Here is an 18853-nt window from a genome sequence, read left to right as displayed (position 1 = left end):
CTCTTTTTTTTTTTTATTAAAAAGTTTTATAAATTTTACAAAAAATAAAAGACAATACAAAAACAAAAAACAACATATACAAATAAAAACAAACATTACCCAACAAAACCCCCCTTCCCCCACCCCTACCCAAACCCCCCCTTCCCCCCCCAGGGCCTCCCAGAGCAGAATATAGGCTTAATTAAAAAAAGTTAAAAAAATTTTATATTTATATAAAAAAAAAGAATATAAAATAGAATATATATATATATATATATATATATATAAAGTTAAAAATTATGAAAAAACTATATAGTATTTTTTTATATCAAATTTAAATTGCCTGCCTCCCTCTTTCTCATTCCCATCTCCTTCTGAAGGAAGAATTTAACCCCCCCCCCTATTTTCCCTCTTCCATATATTTATCAAACAAGGAAAAGCCTCCAGAGACAGAAAAGACAAACCACTGAAGGAACTAGCTTAAAAAGGCGCATTCCTCTTTAAGAATTAGCTACTGGTTAGAAAGGAAAGTTAAGGAGCAGGCCGGCACTTAAGAAAAAAAACCAACCACAAAGTACTGGCTGCTGGCTAAGGCAGCCTCCCCAAATGGCTCCATTCATAAGTAAAGGAATGCTACAGGCAAAATCCATTCAGGACAAAAATACTTCAAAATCCCTTGCAGCAAAACTTACAGCTAACAATAGCAGAGCAATAGAATTAGAACCCCAAATTCAACACCAGACATCAGTCACAATAGAAATTGCCAAACACTCCTCAAGAACACAAAGCCTGCATTGCACAAATCCCAGAACTTCAAAGTCACAAAATCACATAAGAATCCAACCACTGGCTGAAAAGCCCTGTTCTGTTGTACTTCACACTCTCTTGTCCTTTCTTCACCTCGGGTTTTCTGCCAAGTAGCAGAAATCAAGGGAGGGAAAACCCCTTTTTATCAGCTGCAGTAGGCTTGGTTGTAGCTACTATGAGACGTAACTACTATGAGACAACATTGCCAGGATCATTTCTGCCCACAGTCATATATTATGTACACTGTGATTTGCGTACTGGTAGTTTATTAAACAAGGAGCGTTTTATGTGATTAAGACAAAATTCATTTACTATATTTTTTAACTACAATGGTCATATATGCCCTTAGTTATAAATGATGATCCTTTATTTCAGAAAAAGTTTTAGATTTATTTAATTTAATTATTTATGTTTTTGGTTTTGCTCTTAAATGCTCCTGTAAGGAACGTCCTTGAGTGAATCAGGCAAGCAATACACCAGGCACGCTCCAGAATCCAACAAAGTTTATTGCACGTTGCAGGAAACAAAGTTTACCCTGGGGGAGGCTCCAACCCCGCGCGCTATATGCCGTCCCGGGCTACACCCACAGCACACACCCTCATCAAGCCTTATAAGGATACCCCGCCCATAATCCACCCATCCACCCCACCCTGTGCTAACCTCCACCGCAGCAAGCCCCATGAAACAAGTCCTCAGTCAGTCCCACAGCAGCAAGCCCCGTGAAACAAGTCCGTCCCCCCGCCCTAACTGACATTAGATCCTGTCAGACCCAGCGGCAATTCATAGCTCCTGCCCACAGCCCCCATCCCCCGTGTTGGCTTCCACGTGAGGACGTCACATGCCCAATCAGCTGGCTGCACGCAGATCACGCCGGCGGTGTAGGTGCCGTCCCGCCGGAGCCGCCAGGACGCGCTCGCCGTTGGCGCAGGCTGGAGGCTGCAAACGGCCAGGTTGGTAGCGGCCAGGTTGGTAGTGTGCTGGGTCTGACATTCGGCTTCCCCTCACCACAACTCCCCCTGAAACAAAGGTAACAGATGAGTCACCGCGTGTACCCTTTGGCCAGATACGCCAATTAACCGTCCCCTTGCCCCCCCCGCGCTCCGTGTGGTACCCTTCTGTGATACCTTTTAACTAGCTCGGGGGCGGATACATCCTCACTCAATACCCAGGAGGCTTCAGACAAAGGATACCCCTTCCACACGACCAGGTAGTACAGTCTTTTACCCCGTAGTCGCGAGTCAACTATGTCCTCTATTTCGTACCGTCCTGGGGTGACAGGGCCTGGGGTTTGTCCATGAGATGTCCTCCCCACCGGCTTCAATAAACTTACGTGAAATGTCGGATGTATTTTACCTAGAAGCTTTGGCAATTCGAGCCTCACCGTTACCGGATTGATGATTTGTGCTATGCGAAAGGGCCCGATATATTTTGGTGCCAGTTTCTTGCAGGGGACCTGTAACTTAACATATTTGGTTGATAAGTATACTTTATCCCCCACACGGAATTGGAGCGGTTGTCGACGTCTCTTGTCGGCGTGATACTTAGCCACCTGTGTTGCTTGGTCTAGTGCCTGCTTTACGCTACGCCACACCTGGCCCGCTCGAGCAAACCAACCCTTTGATCGGTGTAGAGGGGGGTCTGGTGACACACAATCGGGTAAGGGGACCACATCATACCCATAAACAACCTGAAATGGGGTTAGACCGGTACTGTTATGCACTGCGTTATTATACGCTAGTTCAGCAAATGGAACATAGTCCACCCAATTCAGCTGTTGATACGATACATAACAGCGTAAGTACCGTTCAATCGCTGCATTTGCCCGTTCTGCCGCCCCGTTGGTACAGGGGTGGTATGCCGAGCTCAATCCTTGTGTGGTTCCAATACTGGCTAGGAAATCTCGCCAGAAGCGGGCTGTGAACTGCACGCCGCGATCTGAAATCACTCGACGGGGCGCCCCATGTAGTCTGTAAATATGTTGTACAAACAATTTCGCCAACCGTTTTGCAGATGGCAGACCCTTGCAGGGGATGAAGTGGGCCTGCTTAGAAAAGAGATCCACCACCGTCCAGATCACCGTGTAGCCCCTCACGTTTGGCAGATCTACAATGAAGTCCATCCCGAGATCCTGCCATGGGCGGTCCGGGTCAGATACTTGCTGCAGTAATCCCATGGGTTTTTTCGGTACCGTTTTTGCTTGGGCGCAAAGGTGACACCGTTTGACATATTCTTCAATGTCTTTCCTCATCCCTGGCCACCAGAACTGGCGTCTCACTAGATGGAGTGTCTTTACAAATCCAAAATGGCCGGCTGTTTTTGAGTCATGACATCTGTGGTACACTCGGTTCCTTAGTGCCAGTGGAACGTATAGCCTATTCCCATACCAGGCTAACCCATCACGACGACTCAAGACCCCAGGGTTAGCCAAAATCCAGGGGTCTGTTAACAAAGCCGATCTCAGCCCATCCTCGAAGGCTCCTAACTGTGCACCCTTCTCAGGCAGGCCGGGACCCGGATTATACGGAGGTATGATAGCGTGAATCACCTGCTCTCTCTTGCTATTGTACTGTGGTAGCCGGGATAGTGCGTCGGCTAGGAAATTCTTCCCTCCCGGAACGACTTTCAGGTGGAATTTGAACCGTTGGAAGTATTGCGCCCATCGCACATGTTTGGGTGCTAATCTTCTTGGGGTTTGGAGGACCGCTAGATTTTGATGGTCTGTCCACACCTCGAAGGGGTGCTGTGCGCCCTCCAGCAAATGACGCCATGTCGACAGGGCCCATTTCACAGCAAACGCTTCCTTCTCCCACACTGCCCAGCGGCGTTCCGTGTCCGTGAACTTTTTGGACGTGTAGGCACACGGTTGTAACAGTCCGTCTGTATTACGTTGCAACAATATCGCCCCAATGGCGACATCGCTGGCGTCGGCCTGTACGACGAACGGCCGGCCTGGATCGGGGTGTATCAGAATGGGTTCTCGTGCGAATAGTCCTTTAAGGGACTCGAAAGCCTGTTGGCAGGCCATAGTCCAGGCAAGAGGTTGTCCTGGGCGAGGTTTTCCGGTTAATCGCTTGGTGCGCAACAGCTGAGTCAGCGGCAGGGCCACGTCAGCGAAGGAGGGGATGAACTGCCGGTAAAAGTTCGCAAACCCTAGAAACCGCTGTAGCTGACGACGGGTTTTTGGCGCTTGCCATTCCAATACGCATTTTACTTTATTGGGATCCATTTCTATCCCTGCCGCCGACACTCTGAAGCCAAGATAGTCAATACGCTCCTTGTGGAATTCGCATTTCGATATTTTACAGTACAGCTGAGCGTCTAACAATTTTCGTAGAACCGTGCGCACCAATTCCACATGTTCCTCTAGTGATCGTGAGTAGATTAAGATGTCATCCAGATACACGAGGACACCCTTGTATAGGTGGTCGTGCAGCACCTCATTGATCAGCTGCATAAACACAGCCGGGGCCCCTTGTAACCCGAATGGCATTACTTTGAACTGATAACTGCCTAGCGGACAGTTAAAGGTTGTTTTCCACTCATCTCCCTCCCTGATGCGAACCCTGTAGTATGCCTCACGGAGGTCCAGCTTTGTGAAGATTGTTCCAGTAGCCAAGTGGGTCAGAAGGTCTTTTATAAGGGGCAGAGGATACACCTGTTCTATACACACCGCATTGAGACCTCGGAAGTCTACACATAACCTCAAACCCCCATCCTTCTTTCCCTGGAACAGTACAGGGGCGGCCATCCGAGACCGTGCTGGTACTATAAATCCTCTGGCTAAGTTCTTATCCACGTACTGCCTCATCTCCTGTAACTCCGTGAATGTCATTGGGTACATTCGGGCCTTTGGGAGTTTCGCCCCAGGGATAAGTTCAATCGCGCAATCTGTACGCCTATGGGGAGGCAGACTGTCGCACTCCTGCTCACTAAAGACCATTGCAAGATCCTCGTACACTGCTGGGTACTCGCCCTGATTCCCATCCGTTATGTGATCTGCCCCTTCCCCTTTCATGTTGCTATTATACCGCTCCGGGACTGGTGGTTGAGGGCCTGCTGTAAGGCGTAGATGGCGGGAGCCATCTGCCCACCATATGGTTGGTGTCCATTTATCCAACCACGCCAACCCCAGGATAATAGCCTCTGACATGGATGGAACTACTATGAATCTCAACATCTCCCAATGCGCGGCTACCTCCATCCTAACGGGTTCAGTCACTAGCGTAGTCGGGGCCCCTCCTAATACGGACCCATCCACCTGCTCAAAGCGAATGGGGGACTTCAATCGGGTCACCCTAATATGCATCTGGGACGCCACCTCCTTGCTAATAAGACATCTGGTGCAGCCAGTGTCAACCAATGCCTGGAATGATTTTGTCTCCCCAGTGACCGGGCTAGTCAATGTTACCGGAATGTTAAATGGGACTATCGGTTCACTCACCATAGGATCCTCCACCTGACCTTCCTCTTCATATTCGTGGAGCACTGGGGTCGTATCACCAGGGAGTTGTTGGAACGACGTCTGAGCCGTCTGGGATGCAACTCGGGACTTCTCCGCCGTTCTCTTCGGCGTAACGCCCGGTCTTCCGATCGCCGTTGGTGTACCGGTCAGCTCGGTGAGATCTGTTATCCCGCACTCTGCGGCCTGGTGGCCCGGCCGGTTACAGCGGAAGCACCTGAATACGGGCTTCGGCCGGGTGGTACCCGGTACGGCTTGTGTAGTGCCCTCTCCGGATCGGTCTGGAGCACGGCGCGCGGGCGGCCTGTCGGCACGTACGTCGGGACGGTCCCTCAGTCCAAATTCCAACTCCATGGCAGCTTTAAACCAGTCGACCAGGCGTCCCACAACTCCTCTCACCGCACAGGCGCGACGTATGTCCGAATCCAATCCAGCCTGGAAGTGGTGAATCAGTAAACGATCCGGCCACGACCTCAGCCTCCCGGCCGCCTTTTGGAATTCGCGGATATAGGTCTTCACCGGTCTACCCCTCTGCTTTAACCCCACTATTTGGGCCTCAGCTCTTTGTAACCGGGTTGGGTCGTCGAACCTTGCTCTCAGCGCCTCGAGGAACAGCCCTACGTCGGTCAACTCTCTTGCTTGGTCGCTGTATAGATCTGCGGCCCAAGCAGCGGCTTCACCCTGCAAGCATGCTGTGACCGCCACCACCATCGCCCAATTGGAGGAATATAAGGTGGTATAGCGGTCCAGGTGGTTTAGCACGTGGCTCAGGAACACTGCTAACCGATCTGAGTCACCATCGAACGTGAGGGTGATCGGGGGGGGTTCCATACCATGTTCTGTGGCCATGGGGTTGGCGCCTGACCCCCGTACGGGGCAGCCCCCGGGTGTGGTATAGGGCGAAACCCCTCCCCCATGGACCCTGCCCCTTGTCTGTCGGTACCTAAAGATTGTCCTGCCGCCGGGCGTGGTCCCAGGCTGTAACGGGGTCGCTCCGCTTCAACCCGCCCCGGGCCAGGGTCCTGGAACGCAAACTGATCACTTGATTTTAATTCCAATCCTGGACTGGACAGGCGGAAACGGGAGGAATAGGACGGACTGTCCTTAACAGGACTACGGAGTGTTGCGGGATGAAGACGTTCCCCGAACTGCTCTCTTAGCACATCTAAGGTATACTGTCCTGGAGCCGTGGAGCAGCTCCATTCCTCCTCCGGATCTCCAGTCACCCGGCGTTCCCTCCATCCGGTGAAACTCGGCGCTAACCGCCGCCCCCTATTGTCCTCTGGTCCTTCCCACGCCGAACCTAGCCACCAGTCGGCCTCGCCCCCCCCCGGGCGTTGTAGCTTTAAACCTGGTTCCAGCACCTCCGGAATGCGAACCCTCTCCTTTGGTCGCACTATTGGCTGCTTGACTGCTGCGCTGCCGACAGCCGGACTCTCCAGCTGTTCGTCGGGTTCCGCCGCCTCTGCGGTCTCCACCGGGTCTGCCCCTTGTGTTCCCTCCACCATGACGCTGCAGGCAACCGGCGTCGAACAGCAAGCAAGATGAGGGTAAACTTACTGTAAGGAACGTCCTTGAGTGAATCAGGCAAGCAATACACCAGGCACGCTCCAGAATCCAACAAAGTTTATTGCACGTTGCAGGAAACAAAGTTTACCCTGGGAGAGGCTCCAACCCCGCGCGCTATATGCCGTCCCGGGCTACACCCACAGCACACACCCTCATCAAGCCTTATAAGGATACCCCGCCCATAATCCACCCATCCACCCCACCCTGTGCTAACCTCCACCGCAGCAAGCCCCATGAAACAAGTCCTCAGTCAGTCCCACAGCAGCAAGCCCCATGAAACAAGTCCGTCCCCCCGCCCTAACTGACATTAGATCCTGTCAGACCCAGCGGCAATTCATAGCTCCTGCCCACAGCCCCCATCCCCCGTGTTGGCTTCCACGTGAGGACGTCACATGCCCAATCAGCTGGCTGCACGCAGATCACGCCGGCGGTGTAGGTGCCGTCCCGCCGGAGCCGCCAGGACGCGCTCGCCGTTGGCGCAGGCTGGAGGCTGCAAACGGCCAGGTTGGTAGCGGCCAGGTTGGTAGTGTGCTGGGTCTGACAGCTCCTTTATAAAGCATAATTGCCCCCAACTATCTGGGTCCTCCTTTTACTGACCTTGGAAGGATGGAAGGCTGAGTCAACATTGAGCCCATCAGGACTGAACTCCTGGAGTGAGCAGTGAGTTAGCCCGTAGTACTACATTCTAACCACTGTGCCACCATGTATAGGCTTTGTTTAGTGTGTGAGTCCAACTCTGTCTCTCCTTCTCCTCCTCGACCCTTTATCCCTAAAACAGGAAGAAGATCAAACTGAGCAGCCTAGCTCTAGATCACAAGGTGACCGGTGACCGATTCTACCTGCATGTGACAGCTGTGGGGCAGCGGCTAAGCCAGAGGGAGCCGCAGCTGGAGGGGGGCAAGAAGGCCCTCTACCCATCAGTGCAGGACCTCTGCCAAGGGGCCACCAAATCAGCCCAGCGTGAGTCTTCTTCTTGCCTTGCCATCCCTCAGCTCAGTGAGAGAAGCTATATGAGGAGGGGATGTGTGCAAAGAGCCTTTTTCACAAAGCTTGCAGTTTGTTTTGTCATGTGCCTGGCTTGCAAGCTGCTTCGAGAAGGGTTGCTGGAGGTTTGAGGGCTGGTACCAGCCTTCCTAAGAAATGGGAACTTCCATTGTTTGTAGATTTGGCACTACATTATATGTTCCCTCCCAGCTGTTCCTTCCCTCTCCAGCTTTGGGCCTGTGGCATCAGGGGTGATTGTTAGCTGTGGCTGCCAAAGCTCAGGACAGACCCTGGCATCTGGCTCCATCTGTTGGCAGGAGACAGTTCGAGCATTTCTGTTTATTGGCTTCAGTCCTAAATTTGGAGGGAAACACCTCCTTTGCCTGTTCTAGGCAGTGGTAACTGGAAAAAGAAAACAAAACAAAATTCAAGATAGAAATAGGAGTGATATGGATCACCAGTCCAACTGCTGTTCTTTTGACCAAACAAACAAGCAAGCAAGCAAGCAAGCAAACCAACAAAAAAAAAACCTGGTGTTGTAATTGAATTAACTCTGTACTGTTCTCGTAAAGGAACAGTCTTTTCTCTCTAGGTTTCTACCGGTAGCAATCCTGTAGCAGTATAGGTTAAAAGATCAGCCAGGGAAAAAATGAAACTTGTAAATAAGCAAGCTATGTGACCAGTACCTTTGTGGAGCTTGAACTCAATCCAGGTATACAAATAACAGAAAAGATGTATTTAATTGATTAAGATAAACAAATTCTGTGAAGCAGAAATCCTCTCTGCTTGTAGGGGGTCCTCACTTAACCAGAGTCGGGACTGGCAACTTCTTCTCTAAGCAAAACATCATGTGACCCCAACTACAATTTTACTGCTGGCTTCTCCCTTGACTTTGCTTGTCAGAAACTGGTTGTGAAGTATGTGGATAATGACCATGTGGCCATGGGACACTCCACTGGTTGCAAATGCCCTCTGGTTATGAAGTGCCTCATGCTAAAACCACGCGATCGCAGAGACACTGCCATTGTCACAAGACTGGTCAAAAAAATCACATTTTCAGTGCCATTATGACTTGAATGGCCACTAAACAGGGGAGTTGTTCAATGAGGACTTCCTGTACATTAAGTATCATTGGCCTTTCAGAACTGTTAAAGCCTCCTGAAGTACTGAATATTCTGTCTAGCTCAGGGGTAGGCAACCTTGGCTCTTTTATGATTTGTAGACTTCAACTCCCAGAATTCCTGAGCCAGCCGTGCTGGCTCAGGAATTCTGGCAGTTGAAGTCCACAAGTCATAAAAGAGTCAAGGTTGCCTACCCCTGGTCTAGCTGAAATCACTAGTACATTCCTAAGAGATCATAATCTCTGACTCTCAGGTGAATCTTTATTACCTACCTTGTTGAAAAGCAGAGTGCTAAGAAAGGATTGTTTAGATCAGTCTTTCTAGGTCTGATGCCAGATAGATTGCCTGGGACAGCTTACTTTTTCTGGGAGGCTATAGCCATAAAGCACCTTATGGAGAAGTCTTGTCTGAGACACAATCCAATTCCTCCCTAATAAGTACAGTGTAAGGGGAAAGGATATTCATTTGTTTGTCCGAAAAGCATTCTAACGTTTTCCTTCTGGACGCAGGCTCCATCCCCTTCTGCCACAGTGTCTGTTCTCCTATCTTTCTGTGGAGCCTCATCACAATGGGCATGACCCAGTTGCGTATCATCTTCTATATGGCAGCTATGAACAAGATGCTGGCGTTCCAGGTGACGGGTGGCGTGGACCCTGGTGAGCTCAACGGGAAAGGGTGTCTGGAAGCAATGCAGGAGAAAAAGGAAGCAATGAGAGGGAAGAATCAGGTTGTTTCTTCCTGCTTAGTGAGCTTCTAGTTGAAAGTTCTATCCTGAAAATAAATTTGGTTATTCTGATGTGAGTTTTTTCTTTCTTTTCTTTTTATTCCAGTGCCAGAAGAATTGGAGGATAAAGCCAAGAACACAGGCAGGAGCCTTAATTGCCTGGGGCTAAGATGGGTCTCTCAAAGTATATGTGTAATGTAATCTGATAAAGGGCTTCTATATACAGTTCTCTGTCCAAGCTTTAAGGTGAAATCTTCCATTTCCTAGGAAACAAACCTTCCAAATATTCTCCATGTCCTTCAAAAAATTCTAGCCATTGCTGTGAGCTCAAGTACTGCTAACTATCTGCCCCCTTCGTGTTCTCTGATTACTGGGTAGATGTAGGGGGATGATTTTTTTCACATTAGTGAAATCAGAGTGCTGAAACAGCAGAACCATCATTACCACTGTGGATGTTAACAGGAGCTTCCTGTTATGGACTGGGAAGTGCAAGGCTAACAAGGCATAAAATGATGGTCAGCAGGTTGATCCAAGTGTGTAAATAAGCTGGACCAGAGAATTTCTGCTGTTCTGAATGAAGGTTTCATTTCTGTTACGATGTGGTTTTATACTTCTATCTCATCCCCCCCCCCATGAGCTTAGAATAATATGCCTTGGGGCTCCAAAATGATTTATTTTGGTTAGGAAAGGAACATTTCTCCTGGTTCTTTGGATTATTTTCTCATTCCCCCTCTCCTTTTTTTGTTGTTGGACAGTCAGTTTCTACTCTTCCATCTTTGGTGTCATGCAGTTATTATGTCTTCTCACTTGTCCCTTCATTGGCTATGTGATGGACTGGCGCATAAAGGATTGTGTGGATGCACCAGGAAATACAAACCGTGCTGGATCTATCAAGTGAGACTTTGATAATTTCCAAATGACAAAACAGCAAATGTAGAATGGAACCCATGCTTGAGGGTAGAGATGCTGGGGCATTTAATAGGAGGACCAATGATGACTTTCCTTTATCTTCCTAGTCCTGAGATGAAAGGAATTCCACCTAAAGTCCGCTATCTTAAGATCCAGAAGCTCACCAATGCTATCCGAGCTTTTGTCACCACCAACCTTCTGTTGGTTGGATTTGGTATCACCTGCTTGATCAACAACCTTCCTTTGCAGGTAACCTCTGTTGTGTTCTTCATTCCTCTCTGATTTTCCTTGATATTCTCTCCCCTTGATAATGCTCTTCTGCTGCCTCAGTGCTGGTTTCCTTCCCTCACCAGCTCCTTAACTTATCTTTAATTTAATGACTCCTCATTCTTTCTTTGTCTCTTCCCCTACAGTTTGTGACCTTCATTCTTCACACCATGGTACGCGGCTTTTTCCATTCTGCCTGCGGAAGTCTCTATGCTGCTGTGTAAGTTTTGCCACTGGATAGAATCTTTTGCACTTGAGAATGAGTGCAAAGGTATTGCCCTGTTTGGTAGAATGGTTTGCTACTCAGGTGAAAATGGGGTAGTCCTTCTAATCTAAGCAGGGCAGTCCGTTCCAGAAGAAGAAAGCTCTGTGAGTTGGCTTTCTTTTCTTGCTTATCCCATTGTCTTTTTTCCCAAGGGACCAAATCTTCCCTAAGAATGGAAGAGGATGAAGTAGAAGAGAAGCATTAGTTAAATTTCTTTTCCAATTACTGAATCTAAATACTATTCATGGTTTTTAAACAAGAGTGGCAGTTTATCTTGCTTCTTACATTTTCCATTAGCATTTTCTTAGACTTAAATACAAGTTTAATCCATTGAGGCTTTCTTTTAAATCTTTATAATATTGATAGATTGGACAGTTTTTGAGCAGGGTGGGGAACCTGTGGCCTTCTAGAGGATGTTGAACCATTGTTCCCAGCATTAGATGTATTGACTGGGCTGCAGAGAGTTGCAGTTTAGCAGTTTCTAGAGGACCACAGGTTCCCAAACCCTAAACAACTGATAGATTTCCATTTCTCTAAACAAAATAGAAACTTGTGGTTGTTGAGAATATATATTTCTATGTAGATGTTGAGGTAAGGGTTGTCAATAGCCTTTCTAGCTTTTTGAGAGTTGTTTTCTTCACATTATGTTTGATCACCAGGTACCCTTCCAATCACTTTGGTACATTGACCGGGCTCCAGTCCTTGATCAGTGCCGTATTTGCTCTCCTACAACAGCCATTTTTCATGGCTATGGTGGGACCATTACAAGGGGATCCCTTCTGGGTGAGTTTTAGTTGTTTGAATGAAGATAGGAGTACTTGAAGAAGGAATGAGGTGTTTTTTTCATGTCTGATGTGAAATCCACTTCCCTATTTAGATTTACTGACAAACACTCTAGCAAGCTCAGTGCCAAGCTGATATGCTTCTTCCCATACTAACAATATGTTTTGGTTCTCAGTTTTCTTATTCTGTACTTTGTGTATCAGTGTATCCCTTGCCTTTTTTCCCCAAAGCTGTTGTTGTACCCAAACCCACATACATCCTATGTCTAATTTGCAACTCTCACTCCATATCAGCAACTTTTTAAAAAGGGTTTTTAAAAAGTGCTTTACAGATTTGGAAAAGAGAGATATTGGTGATGTCACATAAGCTCCACAAGCTACAGAATTACTCTGACTGGCTTTGTCATCTGACTTTTTCTCTGGGATGTCACTGCAGGATAGGGAGAACTGTTCACGGATGGCTTTATATGGGAATGTACTGTAATTATCTATTGTAGGTAGATAATTATTATTTCTAAAATAAATATATGTGATCTCATTTTGAATGAAAGAATATTAATGGAAAATTAGGGCTTTGATGAAGTCAAAGCAGGCTAGTCCAGAAACAAAATTAGCAATTTCGTACCAGTTACTGTCACTGATCATAAATGGACATAATTCATGGATATGATGGTAGATGACTGATCCTCCTTGCTTTATTTGTAGGTGAATCTTGCCCTGCTTATCTTCTCATTTATGGGCTTCCTGCTCCCCGGCTATCTCTTCTACTACCGCTACAAACTTATCCAGAAGCAAATGGCCAAAGATGGTGTTCCTGTGAAATTCCAGGACAATACACTTGCCAATGGCTTGCTGAACAATGAAGCCACCTCTTTATAAATCAGGCATGGGGAAAGTGGGGAGTTGTGGATGATGGAGAGCAGAATGCAGAACTGGTGTGCCTAACAGATGGAGCAAGGCGCCGTGAGCAAAGGGATGAGACAATACTGTGAGAACATTACATTTGGGAACTATGAAAATAACTGAGGTGCTTTTAATTCTCAACAAATGCCTATCTATATTTATATCTATCTATATTTTTATATATATATAGAAACAAAACTCTATTTTTTTTGCAGGGTATTTTAAAAAGCTCAGTGATTTTTAAATAGACGATTAGAACATCAGTCACTAAGCATTGGAAACCAAGAAGCATTTATGAAAAGATCTTGAATGAAGGGTTGGCAGGGTGGAGTACCATGCCTAACGTACAGCACCTTAGGTAGCTCTCACCAGTCGAAATTTTCCAGTGTTGTTTGGCCCTGGGCAGGAACTTGACTCTCACCATTTCCGTCTCCTCCCTGCCTGATAATTATTGCAGAGAAAATCAAGAAGTGACTGCAAAATCCCAGAAGTAAATTCAAAAGGATTATTGTTTGCTAACAGTCCCAGGGAGTCCCTTGTGACTCTGTCCCCTTGGGGTTCGGCAACTAATATTGGGGGTGTCAAAAAATTGGATGCCGTGTTAGATCATTGCTTGATAATGAATGCTGCAGGTTGTGCCTTAGCTCCCAATCCTGTTTTGAGCTTTAAAAGACAAGCCCCCTCCCCATGAATTGTCCCCCAGAGATGAATTTAATGGCCTTTTGAGTGCTGTGAATTTTTCCAGATATTGTTCTTTGATCTGTCTTGATTGCAAGTGTGACAAGGTTTGTATACTACAGAAGTGTAGGCAGGCATTGATTTAACAAGACTTGTGTCAGAAGAATAGAAGTGCCAATTTTTCATGACTGACTTTCTGCCTGGGCCTTTCCCCAAAAAATTTTTTTTAAATCCTAGCGACTGGATTTGCACTGGCAGATCCCAGCCAAACTTTTTTATTGATATGGAAATTGTATTGCTGCCTTTCTATTAAGAGCAGGCTGTGGTTTGTCTTAAAACAAAATAAAGCCATACAGCGATCCAACAATAAAATTAAATAAGTTTCTGTGCAACATTAAACCCAATAACTGTCTAAAAAACTAAATAAGCCAACTGGCAACTGAATGATAAAATGTAGGTAGATTAAAAATAGAAATGGTGGAAACGTGGTTAAAAATGTTTTTATGAGGTACAAAAAGTAGCGTTTAGCAGGGCTGGGCCGATTCTTCCTTGGGAGGGAATTCTGCATACAGGTAACTCTCAACTTACAGTCACAACTGAGCCCAACATTTCCGTGGCTAAGTGAGACAGTTGTTAAGTGAAATTTGCCCCATTTTACGACCTTTCTTGCCACAGTTGTTAAGGGAACGTGGCTTTCCCATTGAGTTGGCTTGTCAGAGGGTCATAAAAAGTGACCCCACTTCAACCGTCATAAATATGAGTCAGTTGCCAAGCATCTGAATTTTGATCACAGGATCGAAATGTGATGCTGCAACAATCCTAGGTGTGACAAATGGTCCTCAGTCACTTTTTTTCAGTGTTGTTGTAACTTTGAACGGTCACTAAATGAACTATTGTTAAATCGAGGACCACCTGTACTAGAACCAGCCCTGAAAATGCTTTAGTCCTACTCAAAGATACCTGCAAGTTTCCATTCAGTGGTTGTGACTTGGAAAAAATGGAGGAGAAGGCACCGTTGGCTGTGGTTGATGGAGTGTTCTGTTCCAAAGGTCAAAGCCATCCACCATCAGCTAATGTGGTAGCCAGGGGAAAATCATAATTTGGCCTGTTTCTGCTCAAAGTGGGGCTGCCATATTTTGAATCAGTGGAGTTTTTTGAAACGGTTTCAAGGACTTCTCTGTATAGCATACTGCAGAAGCTAAGTGTGAAAATTACTAGATGAGCAACATTTGGAAACATCATAACACTTTCACTGAATGGATGCCATAATGGGACTTGCCTCCTCGTGAATGGCTACCCTGGTGTGCCTTGTAGTCGCAAAACACCCTTTTACTAGGAGACACACTGGTGAGATGATCTTTTAACATTTCTAGCCCAGCATTCCAACGTTGCTCAGTCTTTTTTGGGGGTGGGGGGGGTGAGTTAGGAGGGTTTCCCAAAAAATGATGCTGTTCATTCATCATTTTCTAAGAATACCTAGGACCTGTTTTCAGAAATATTCCTCATTTTTGGAAATAAATGTGAAATTAGAATCTGGCATTTTGTTGTACATCTTTCCATTATGTATAATACCAAATGGGGCAGGGTGTGTGTGTGTGAAGGGGGAGAGATTACTAAACACAAAGAAAATATCCCATGGTATATTGGTGCCCATTGACACCATTCCACTACTGTAAAGTTTGAACTTGTGCAAAAATTACCAAGTTTGTAACCATTGAAAAAGAGTTCAACTGATATAACTGTCAAAGCTGGAAAACAGCTTATTTGTGGGTATACCAGTTACCTGGCTGTCTAAAAGTAATGTTTTCAGAATTACTTTTAAATTGCAAATCCATAAGAGAGTCAGAGCAGGTTACACCCACCATTTTTATCTCAATTCATCAGATCATTCCTTTACAGCAATGTCTGTCTGTCTGTCTGTCTCTCATCTGCCTGTCATCTATTCCTATTGTCTGTGTATGTGTGTGTGCATCTCTCTCATCTGTGTGTTAAACACAAAATGACACAGCTTGTCACTCATCTGATTTAGGAGCAGCCTCTGATGAGTGATGCTCTCACGCCTGATATACTTGGGAAAGCAAAAACCTAGTAATGGCATTTAAATGGGCCCATCTTTCTACTCCTTTTAATGATTTTTTTTCTTCACTCATTTTGCACGAATGCAAAAGGAGGAGGTAGAGGCCTGCAGTATAATTGGGAAGGCCAGTAGTTTTCCAGGATCTCTTCCTGCTGGACCATTTTTCTACCAGGCAGAAGACGAGCTTCTGCAAAAGCTATTGCTGCCGACCTTTGGAAGATGCCCAGAAAGATACTGTAGCCACTGTCCATTAGAAAATGCTAGCAGCTCTTCTTGTCCCTCAGTACAGAGGCAGTTGGAACAGTCTGCACCTTGAACACCAGAGTGAAATGGATTTATCTTATTCATTTCATCCGGAGTAAATGGAGTTGATGCATCACTGTCTGCATGATCACCTTAGCCAAGATGCTGGTAGAATAAGAACAGGCCAATGGCCAAGGCATAGAGAATGAGAGAAGGCCTCTTTAAAAGCAGTATCAGAAGCATTTAATTAGGGGGCTATTTTCAAACATGACAAAGACATAGAAATAGTGATGTTCCCAGTCTATCCAGCCTAAAATGAGGAATTGCCTTTCTCTGTCTAATCTGGCATCAGAAGATAGGAAGGATTCTATTCATGGTGTCCATAGAAATTTTCCAGAGCTAAAGTGTTAAGTAGTGTAAGACAAGTTTCAGAACACAAGTGATGGAGACTTCTGTATCTTTTAGGACAGAGCCATTATTTGATTGATATCTTGACTTACTTTTCCTTAGCTCCCCTCATTCAGAATTGTTCATTTCCCAGCATCAGTGCCGAGGTTAAAAAACAAACAAACACTCAGAACAGGTTAAAGTTAGTTAGCCCAATGCCCACATCAGTGCAAGGGATGTGCACATGAAGTTTATTAATTTCTGTGATAATCAACACATATATCTTTTTCCACCATTACCCTTCAGGAAAGGGGAAACGAAAAAAGGTAAATTAGTTTGTAGCCCTGCTAATACTTCTACTTAATCTGAGACGGGTCAGAATGTGCAGATACTTGATGCTACCAATAAATAACCCACCCCGTTCACTTGCTTCAAATTCCAATTGTGTCTTAAAAGGGCATTTAGAGGTAGTCCTTGAGACTATAACAGAGCCTGCTCATCTTGGTTGTAACTCATGACTGTCTTTAAATGGGGTCAGTCATGTGATGTGATGACCTTTGAAGTGGTTGCTAATTGAACCAATGGTTCACTATGAGTGTGGTTTTGCCAAACACCAGAAATAAATGTCAGTTTTCAGCAAAACTATTGTAAAGCCCGGTCATGTGATCACAAGATGCTGCAAGGCGCTGTAGATGTGGCCTGGTTAACTGAGTACCTGAAATTCAGTCATGTTATCCTGTGGAAGGCCTAAGGCTGGAACTTTGAATCTGGGTTGTAAGTAACCCCCCCAGGTAGGTTTATCAGAACTTTGAATGGTTGCTAAGTGGCCGGTCGTAAATCAAAGACTACCTGCACACATCTCCAACTGCTCCAAAATGGAGATAAGGCTAAATATTCATGAGACATCAAAAGCAAGGCAATCCATGTATATTTTGGTTGCATTTGGATATTAATACAACATGTTTTAGTTCTGAACTAATAAGCTGTCATTTTATTCAAGCCTTGAATGCTTGCATAAATCTCCCTGACTGAACCAGATTGCTGGTATGTGTGGTTGAGGGAAGGAGGTTTGTAACTTGCATTGTGCTTACATCAAGAAGAGGAGAAGAACTGGCAAAAAACTGTAGAGATTAAAAGAAGTCTGTAGCCTTGATTGAGACAAAAACGTTCAGCATTACTTCAGAAAGCTAGACAACAATTCAGGGTTGATTGCATTCGTGTTCAGAAGCAAATTACATTGTGTAATGTGTGGTTATATCTTCGGGATGATGTTCAATATGTTTGCTGTTTTTGAATGCTACTTTGCGCAATTGTTTCAGTGAGGGAAAAAAAGACCAACTTTCAGGGTAGTGATGGAGGGCATCCTTTGATAGTTGCTTTTTTTTATTTTTTAATTTATCTAGAGAATTTATATGGCCGCCCTTTCACTCAGTGACATTAGGCAGCTTACAAAAAATAGGAATTCTACGGCTTGCCTATTTTATGTAATGACTCTAGTTGGCTCGCAGCAATCCATAGAACTATGATTAAAAACAAAAGTACCCTTCCTTCCCTTCCCCCAGTTGCCAGACCAGATATCCTCACAGCTTCTCCCCACATGCTGGGGGGCAGTGGCGGGATTCAGCCTGTTCGCACCACTACAGCAAAACCAGTAGCTAATTTTTTGTTGCCCAGGCCTAGAATGGACTTCCAGAAGCGGCACCCACACAGAGAACCGATTGTTCACATATTTGAACCCCACCGCTGCTTGGGGGGGAAGAGACAGGGCCTCCAGAAGGTCCTGTCCTAAAAAAAGCAGGGATCTCTCTGATTTCAAACAGGAGGCTGATTCAAAGGGCCGGGCAGCTATTTCTTGGTTGTGTGCCTGCTGTCTTACACAGCCACCTATTCAGAAGTAAGGAGAGAGCATATATACCATGTGCATCTGGCTGTCCATTCCCCAGTAACCGCTAATTATTTTTCTGGTTTTGGACCACAGCTTTTGAACTGATGGGCTGGAGAGCAGCAAGCGACAGCAGTCATGAGGATAGCCAAGAATGGGATATCATTGGAGAACATTCTTTTTTTTAGAAAGTGCCATCTTTTCTCCAGGTGGTACACCTGTTGCTTCCGTGACTGTAGCATGGCAGAGAGAAAGGACTTAGCTCAGGGGCAGAGATGGGTTTGCATATATAAAGTCCCCAAATCAATTCGTGGCACCTTCAGTGAAAGGTTTTCAGGTAGTGTGCCTGAGAAACAGCGCTGCCCGAGACCTGCTGCCAATCAAGCTAGACAGATCTGGGTTAGATGAATAATTGGTCTGACTCTATCTAAGACAGCTCCTTCTGCTTAGTTAATTAATACCCTATCTTTCTAATCCAAGGATTCCCCCTCAGGCAGCTCACAAAATCTGTATATCTATAGCTAACGAGGGTTCTACAAGTGTCAAAAGGAATATCCATGACACAATTACTGGAGTGGGTCTCATTTGGCTGCATCTTCCTCTCCTGTCTGGCTGAATTGTGAGCTTTTTTGAGGAGTGCCTACAGACCCCCATCACCTTTTTTTAATGGAAGAAGCTCATTGCTGGACTCTTTTCCCCAAGCCCATTCTGGGGGTAGAGACTAGCTGTGCTGTCATTTTGGTCTTTTGGTTTGTAGGATTAGGCAGCTAGGAGATGCTATTGGGGAAACATTTTATTATAAGTTTGAAAATAAATT

General features: G+C 45.8%; 1 protein-coding gene across 2 annotated transcripts in view; it reads left to right on the top strand.

The window, feature by feature from the left end:
- The window catches only part of SLC43A1 (solute carrier family 43 member 1), a 44507-nt gene extending 29849 nt beyond the window's left edge, over positions 1-14658 (top strand). For both annotated transcript variants that reach the window (XM_039341191.1, XM_039341192.1), the window contains exons 8-15: positions 7593-7774; positions 9429-9575; positions 9750-9785; positions 10399-10537; positions 10660-10801; positions 10966-11039; positions 11744-11867; positions 12572-14658. In XM_039341191.1, the coding sequence (XP_039197125.1) occupies positions 7593-7774; positions 9429-9575; positions 9750-9785; positions 10399-10537; positions 10660-10801; positions 10966-11039; positions 11744-11867; positions 12572-12745 (1018 nt within the window). In that variant the 3' untranslated portion in view covers positions 12746-14658. The remainder of the gene's footprint in view (positions 1-7592; positions 7775-9428; positions 9576-9749; positions 9786-10398; positions 10538-10659; positions 10802-10965; positions 11040-11743; positions 11868-12571) is intronic.
- The last annotated feature ends 4195 nt before the right edge of the window (positions 14659-18853 follow it).

This window comes from Crotalus tigris, unplaced genomic scaffold (assembly GCF_016545835.1).
Source record: "Crotalus tigris isolate CLP2741 ecotype Arizona unplaced genomic scaffold, ASM1654583v1 scf7180000017764.6130737, whole genome shotgun sequence".
NCBI classification, from domain to species: domain Eukaryota; kingdom Metazoa; phylum Chordata; class Lepidosauria; order Squamata; family Viperidae; genus Crotalus; species Crotalus tigris.
The sequence above is the reverse complement of the archived record's forward strand: the minus strand, read 5'-3'. Positions and strand labels throughout refer to the sequence as shown.